Source organism: Hipposideros armiger, unplaced genomic scaffold (genome assembly GCF_001890085.2).
Source record: "Hipposideros armiger isolate ML-2016 unplaced genomic scaffold, ASM189008v1 scaffold_11, whole genome shotgun sequence".
NCBI classification, from domain to species: domain Eukaryota; kingdom Metazoa; phylum Chordata; class Mammalia; order Chiroptera; family Hipposideridae; genus Hipposideros; species Hipposideros armiger.
The window spans coordinates 3386504-3394719 of record NW_017731361.1 but is presented as its reverse complement, the minus strand read 5'-3'; the positions used below and the strand labels follow the sequence as shown (position 1 = coordinate 3394719).

Sequence of the window (8216 nt, the reverse complement as noted above, 5' to 3'; positions counted from 1 at the left end):
GTTAACAGTAGCATCCGGCATGATGGACTCGTTTTGTGGTGATTTCCTGGATGTTCAGACCAACCCTTGAATAAACTATTTCCACCGAGTAAAGAGCGACACCTTGTGCCTGAAATTGTGAGTACCGTATACTACATCCAATATCACAGAATTTTAAAGAGAAAAAAATAATTTCATGCTATTTTAACCCCAAGATACTATTTCCAAAGTGCTTATTTATGGGATATTCAGATTTTAAGCCATATTAAAACTGATGGTATTTGGGAAATGGCATTTTATTCTTAACTAGCATCAAATTAAAATTTTTGTTCCTATGTTTGATTTAGTTATACAATTTTTCCTTTACTTATCTACATACATATATTAAAGATAGTGTTCCTCTAATAAAATACGTATTACCAAATTTGTTTTGTTTTATTCTGGTCTCCCTTATTACTTTGGCTGCTAGGAAACTCAAAGACAAATTTGAAGTCTTAATAACAACTATTTAGTTTTAAAGTCCTGCATATTGTGTTATCTGTGTGTGCTTGCCTTCTACTCATACTTTCCTTAGTTCTGATTCCTTATTGTTATTTACATTTAATTGTGTTCTTGTTGCAAGCAACTTTATATCCATTGAAAAACATTAAGAAAAACAAAAATATAAATTTTTTTAATTTGGTAGTTTAGAACATAGAATTCACAAGGGAAAACTCTACTGATATAGATGAAATTTATACTTAATGTAAATTTCATATTCTCATGTAAGTTGCATTGCTAAAAGTATAACATGAGGTATTAAAATGACACTTTATGTAGTGGTGTCAATGATATGAAAGAAGTTATCTTTAAACTATAGAATGAATTTTATTATCATTATGAAATAAATCAAAATCACCATGAAAATGTCTGAACCATATTGGTATTTCCAAGTCACCAACACTGCTTTTTGTTTATCTAGTCAAGATACATTTGTGAGACTAGCTGAGCTGTTTGTTTTTGAAAGAATTTTGCGTTTAAGATCATAAGTTTATCCAAAACAAGTGAAATGATTTCTAACTATATCTCCTCTAAGTGCCTAATAGTGCATGGAAAAAAACACATAGAAAATAATCAAGTAACCAAATGGCAAATGACTTTAGTGTTTATGGAAATTCAACTTCATAAAATACCAAGTAGAAAATGGAAATTTTTTTGATGTGAGTTTTTATTGCCTGAGGTTGTAATTTGGTTACATGTTCTTTGTGATTTCATATAGCCTTGGGATTTAAGGGATAGGGAGAAGAGGATACACCGGAAGTTTAGAGTAGAAAGTGATTCTGAATAAATAGCAGTCTAGCTTGAATATTTTATCGTATAGTTTTGTGGTTCATCTCCAATCTAAAATATTGTACTGACATATAAAAAAACTAGCATATTTATTTATGTTAATATTTTCCTTTATCTTGAATATAACACATATTTATATGTATATATTCTATTGCTAATTTCAGTGTTGTCCACTTTTTTCCAATTTACTCTTTTGTTAATATTATTGTTCTTCTAGAATTCTTATTAAGGTAAATTCAATATTATTTCTTTAAAAACTAATAAAGCGGACTCATTACATTTTACGACACTGAATTCTGGTCATACATCTGTAAAATAATCAGTCATATGAGCTTCTAATCAAAATATAACTTTACACTAGATAACAGTAGATTTAACATATTTGAGGCCTGTCACATTTATTTTGTAGAAAAGGGAAGCAACATACCTCCAACCACTTCATTATGGAACCTGGGATTGAGGTGTGACATGCAATGTGGAGTTTTCAAGGGTAGATAGAGAGATGGACATGAGAAAGTTTACCCAAGGGGGATGATCATATTACATGTCTGAATTAAAATCAGATGTTAATTTAAGAATTACTTTCCAGTAATGTGGTATTTTGTGAGTAAATGGAGTGACACTGGACAAACACCAAGTCATAGAAGAGTTTTATATATTATATGAACCAATGACTCATCTTTTGCATTTTGGCTGTGATATTTCAGATGTCACCATCTCAACTAGCCCCTTTAGAAGAGATTATGCTATCTTTGAACTCATCTTTAGGGATGGGCCTGAGACCTGACAATAGGCTAATGTCAATAAGTCATATCAATATCATTGTTAATAATGATTTTGTAAAATCAATAAAAAAGACTGAATCAATTGAACTTTGTGCCTGACGTTTACTAAACCAATTTGGTTAGTCTTAAATTCCAACTGTATGTCCTGCTAGTCATGTATTAAAATGCATGGTTTAATGTTCTACTAGTCCTCATCATCCACTAATATTCCATAATAGGTTTGGTACTATTACTTATGGAAAACATAAAACAGAGAAATAAATCTTGAAGTCATTCTTGGAAACCCAGGAGGTTCTTCAAAATCAATAGATTAGAAGTACTATCCAACACTGTATCAACAAAATTATAGGCTATACTCAGTGATGTTCACTCTGCACTATCATGACTTGTTTAAGTACAGTTATTTGATCACAGATCTTTTGTTCAGTTGCCACAAATCTCTCAGACAACAATAAGACTGAAAGACCTAAACACATGTAAAGATTTTCATGGGAAAAATATACTATTAAAGCTGTATTGAAGTATGCAATTTTGCAAACACGTATTGAATCCTTTGTTGATGTGTGGGATCCCAGAAATACTCATATTACCACTTATGTTTGTCCAAAACGTTATCCTTATTCACAGTGTTAACAGGACAGGGTCATTTTCATATGTGTCACTTGATTTTGGTGTTGTGCCAGAACACTGCAGATCCCAGTCTTCTAAATTTTCTCGTATGTTAAATGACTCTTATTTATATCACTTTCAAACAACTGATCCACAGTCCTTATAAGACAACTCTTAAATATTTACCAATTGAATAATATAACTATCTATCTCAATGTGGCATTAACACAAATGATAATGATGATCATGAACTCTTCTTCAGAAAAAAATCACTTAACAAAAAAACCTTAATTCCTATCTCAATTATGGCATTGTACAAAATTAATAATGAAGACAACCATGAAGGTTTTTATTCTAAGCAAAACAAAAAGGATGATTCACCTATATACAGCTTGTACATGGTTTTCCTAGCCAGAACTATGCCTGATCAGAGAAAAGATTTACTATAGAAAGCTCTACAGTGAATAAAAAGCATGAGTCTAGAGTGCGAGCTCTGAGCAACAGCAGTTCAAGTCCCTGCCCGAGCTGAGCTGCCGCTGAGCTGCCAACAGGTGGCAGGATGGCTCAGCTGAAGAAAAAAAAAAAAGAATGGGTCTGGAATCTAAAAGAGATGCATTTGAATATCATCTCTATTATGTGCTAGCTGGGTGGCAGTAGACAAGACAGATATTGTACCATCTCTTATTTCATCTTTAAAACTTGAATAGCCACATGTAATTTACAAGTTGTTATAAGAATTAAATGAAATTATGTGTTTTAAGCCCTCCACACCATGTCTAACAAGTAGAAATAGCTCAAATCGTGGTGGTTTATTATCATTAGTAACCAGTTTGTTCTTGTTATTCTATAGTTAAGGATGAAGAGAATTCCAGTACAATAACTAGGGTATGGCATTTCCTTTACTGAAAATTCTCTAAATATTCATCTTCATGGAAATCATCCTTGAAGAAAATAACTGCTAATGCCTTCTCAGCATTTCTATTAACTTCACCCTATCTATTAAAACAGGGGTTTCCTCCCACATGTAAATTATTATATATAATTTATTTCTCCACACAATCCAATTAAGATGGTCTCTAATTTTATACTGGAGCCAAAAAGAACAAAATTAACTTCCACATTACTCGAGTCACACCCTTTCAGCCCTAAATACAAGTTCTCTGTGATCTTTAAAAAAAAACAATTCACACAAATATAACTTTGTGACCCAAAAAATTGTTTGCATGAAATGTTATCTAAAGTATTACAAGGTTAAATTCTGAAATGTGATCAACAACACCGTTGTCAAGTGCTAATGCCAAGCAGAAGTGTCAAGTGGAAGTTCTGTGGTTGTTATGCTTAAGTTACTTGAAGAAATGTCATTTTGAAAACCAAGCAGCTTGGTGAACACAGGCAGCAGTTATCACACTTCTTCATACATGGGAAGACTCTCTTATTAAACTCAAAGCACAAAAAAAAATACAAATTTTCCTATGCTAAAACATTTCCATACAGCCTCATGACAGATATCATGAATGGAAGAAATAAAAGTATAATCAATGCTCAAATAAATCTTCCAAATAAAAAAGAAGAGTTCAATAAATGAATCTGAAGGAGAGCAGCAATGGGTTCAACAGGCAATTAGCAAAACTGACATTATATTGGGAAATAAAGGGGAAATTCTATATGAAGCTGCTGAAGACTATGAAGAAAATGACTTGAAGTAATGAGAAAATTAAAGACAAAAGGCAGTGAAGTTATCTCCAAAAATAGGGCGAAATTTCACCCGCTATCTCAAAGACTGCCACTGATTATAGAGAAACAAAGTGATTTATAAAATGAGGCCTCATCAACAGCACATGCCCACTAGTAACAGGTAAACTTACAGATTATAGGAAATTAAGAATTTAAACATGTTCCAGCTCAAATTAACTAAATTATGAATTATGCGTTATTATAACTTCAAATACGTAAATATAATGAGTGGAGAATACCACTTAGAGTAAGAAAATGAATAAGAAGAATGAACTTGATGCAAAAATTGAGAAGTAGAAGAATGAAGCCTTGCCCACACCCTCCAGTTCTCATCAATGATCCTTATTTCCTTCCTGTCTGACTTAACCTTCCACATTTACAGGAAGCTTTAGCCATCGATTCCATTACTGCTATTATTACTACAATTATTATTTCTACCAACTAAATACTATTCCTGGTGTGTTCATGAAGACTGTGTGAAAAGTAATAAAAGTGGCTGGACTTCCAGTGTGATTTAAAATAAGTCATCTCAAAAAAAAATTAACTTAACAGTAATATGCTGGTGAATTACTATGTGATTAACATTAAAGGCATGCAGTACATCCCAGAAGTACTGTACTTACATTCTCGCAAATCTCCTGTTGTTTTCCATTATCTCCAGAACTGGATACAGGAGGAAGGCTAGGACTGAAAGCCATGAGGTCGGCCTTGGGCGGGCCCTCCCCAGAGCACACTCTCTGCGGGCCCTCCCCAGAGCACACTCTCTGCCGCCTCTGCTGCGAGTACGACCAGCTCCCCACCGCGCTGGAGCACACCAGCGTGGGCTTCCCCAGCCCGCACACGCCCTGAGTGGGCGGCGCCGAGCACCGCAGCGCCGTGTACAGCAGCAGCGTGAGCACCAACAGGCTGGACACCGCGCAGATGGCGATGATCAGGTACACGTTCACATCCACCAGCGCCCTTTCTGGGCCCGTGGCCCCCGACGACATCCGCGACGAAGTCTTCGGCACCTGGCTGCTTTCCACGAGCGACAGCAGCACGGTGGCCGTAGACACCAGCGTCGGCTCGCCGTGATCCTTCACCAGCACCAGCAGGCGCTGGCGCGGCGCGTCCACCTCGTCCAGGGCGCGCGTCGTGCTGATCTCGCCCGTGTACAGACCCACGCGGAACGGGCTGCGCGCGCTCCCTGCCGCCGGCTGCAGTTCATAAGACAGCCACGCGTTGTAGCCTGAGTCCGCGTCCACCGCGCGCACCTTCGCCACCACATGGCCCGCGCCCACCGACCGCGACACCAGCTGGCTCACCGCGCCGTCCACGCCGCCCGCCCCAGGCGGCAGCAGCGCGGGCGCGTTGTCGTTCTCGTCCAGCACGAACACCTGCAGCGTCACGTTGCTGCCCAGAGGCGGCACGCCCGCGTCGCGCGCGCTCACCTGGAACTGCAGCAGCTCCAGCTCCTCGTGGTCCAGCGGCTGCAGCGCGTACACCTTGCCGCTCTCCGCGTGCACAGACACGTAGCTCGACAGCGCACGCTCGCCCACCCGCCGCTCCACCAGCGAGTAGGACACCAGCGCGTTCTCCTGCGCGTCCGCGTCCCGCGCAGACACCGTGAAGATGTGGCAGCCGGGCGGGTTGTTCTCCTTCACGAACACCGTGTACTCGGGCTGCGCGAACGCCGGCGCGTTGTCGTTCACGTCGGCCACCTCCACGGACACGCTGGCGGTGGCCGATAGTGAAGGCGAGCCCCCGTCCCGCGCGGTCACTACTACAGCATAGTGCGACACGCTCTCGCGGTCCAGGGTGCTGTCCAGCACCAGCGAATAGTAATTCTTGAAGGTGGACACCAGCTTGAAGGGGACATGGGGTGTCAGGGTGCAGGTCACCTGCCCGTTGGAGCCAGAATCACGGTCAGACACGCTTATCAAGGCGATGACGGTGCCCACCTGAGCATCCTCTCGCACGGGGAGAGACAGCGAAGTGACAACCACCTCGGGTGAATTATCATTTTCATCCATGATTTCCACTAGGACAGTGCAGTGACCAACCATAGGTGGGGTTCCTTTATCTGTAACATCTACATGAATTTCATAAATGTTGCTATCCTCAAAGTCAATAGCATCATTTATTCTTATTTCTCCTGTCCTTTCATTTATCAGAAATTTCCTTCTTATGCTGGGTGAAACCAAAGAGCTAAATGAATATATCATTTCTTTGTTTATCTTTTCATCCGCATCAGAAGCATTTAGCCATATTACTAACGTTTGGTTCGCTGAATTTTCATACATCTTAACTTCATAAATGGGTCGGTCAAATACAGGGGCATTATCATTGGCATCCAACACCAGGATCAGCAGAGAAACAGATCCGGTAAGCTCAGGTTTCCCTCCATCAGTTGCTGTTAATAACAATCGAAGCTGAGGATTTTCTTCACGATCCAGCAGTTTTCGTAGAACAAGCACAGGGAATTTACCTTTGTCTTTTTTGCTTGTAATATCAAGAGTGAAAAACTCATTTGGGGTGAGTCTGTAAGTAAGCATTGCGTTCTCTCCAACATCCATATCAGATGCGCCTTCTAGTGGAAATCTAGAGTCAAGCAGTCGAGATTCGGGTATTGAGAGCTTTTGTTCTGAGACGGAGAATACCGGAGGATTGTCGTTAATGTCCTTTACTTCCACCTCCACATGGAAAACCTGCAGCGGCCTCTCCACGATCACCTCCAGGTGGATGCTGCACTCAGCGCTCCGCCCGCACAGCTCCTCGCGGTCGATCCGAGAATTCACAAACAAAATGCCATTCTGCAGATTTACCTCCAGAAGGTCCCCGCGGCCTTTGGACGCCACCCGGAACAGGCGCGGTACCAGCTCCGCCAATTCCAGCCCCAGGTCCTGCGCGATGCGGCCCACGAAGGTGCCGTGTTTGGCCTCCTCGGGGACCGAGTAGTGGACCTGGCAGGTCCCTGTTTCCCAGGTTACGAGGAGCAGAAACGAAAGCAGCAGGCGCTGAGCTTTCAGGCCGCTGCGTCTGTAGATCAACATCATACATACCTTTCTCCTGTTTTACAAATCTGTGAATCAGCGGTCTAGAAGACACACACGCTCCGAATTTTCCTATTCGATTTCTTACATCCAATTTTATCGAAATGGCTGAAATCTCAGAATGTAGCTCCTTTCTACTCCTTGGGAAACACAGGGTTATGCCTTTGTTCTAAAAAAGCTATTTTGTGGAATACCGCGACATCCCGTGGCTTAAATGTGTAAGTACAATTTCATGAGTTGAACAACTCTCCTTTTCTTGGTATCTTTTAATTCTATTTTTATGTATTTGTATCTCCATGGACTATTAAAGCCTCACATTGTGTCTCTTTTGTAAATAATAACAATCACTGTTGATGCCTAGAGCAGAACCCTATTGAATGCAGAATCTCAGAGAAGTAATTCTTGCCCTAACCATGTTATCACTTCATTAGGTAAATTTGAAAGTACCCTTAAATTTGTCTAATACTGAGAGTGCTTATATTTTATTGGATAACAAATTTATGTATCTTCAAGTTCTCATACTTACTCCTCTTTGTCGTTATTTTGAGATTAAACAAACCTTGGTTAGACACTAATCTCAAGCATCAATTCTCTGTGAGGTGTTCGCAACTTCTAAAAGAGATCTCTAGCTTCAACATCAGAAATTTCTCCATTCGTATTCCTATTCTCCAACTTACAAGTTGTTTGACTTAGGGGACATAATTTAACCTCTCTCAGTCTCAGTTTCCACTTTCATATAATAATAATA

At 40.0% G+C, this 8216-nt stretch overlaps 2 protein-coding genes across 4 annotated transcripts in view; both read right to left on the bottom strand.

Moving 5' to 3' along the window:
- The window catches only part of LOC109393433 (protocadherin alpha-C2), a 186654-nt gene that overhangs the window by 121943 nt on the left and 56495 nt on the right, over nt 1–8216 (bottom strand). The window contains exon 1 of one of the 3 annotated variants that reach the window (XM_019662653.1): nt 5060–7681. The exons of the other annotated variants lie outside the window; for them this stretch is intronic. Within the exon in view, the coding sequence (XP_019518198.1) occupies nt 5060–7471 (2412 nt within the window). The 5' untranslated portion in view covers nt 7472–7681. Of the gene's footprint in view, nt 1–5059; nt 7682–8216 lie in introns of those variants that run through there. 3 annotated transcript variants of the gene reach the window in all.
- LOC109392552 (protocadherin alpha-6-like) overlaps nt 7603–8216 on the bottom strand; it is a 19541-nt gene continuing 18927 nt past the window's right edge. Inside the window, exon 5 of the mRNA XM_019661117.1 lies at nt 7603–7677. Within this exon, the coding sequence (XP_019516662.1) occupies nt 7603–7677 (75 nt within the window). The remainder of the gene's footprint in view (nt 7678–8216) is intronic.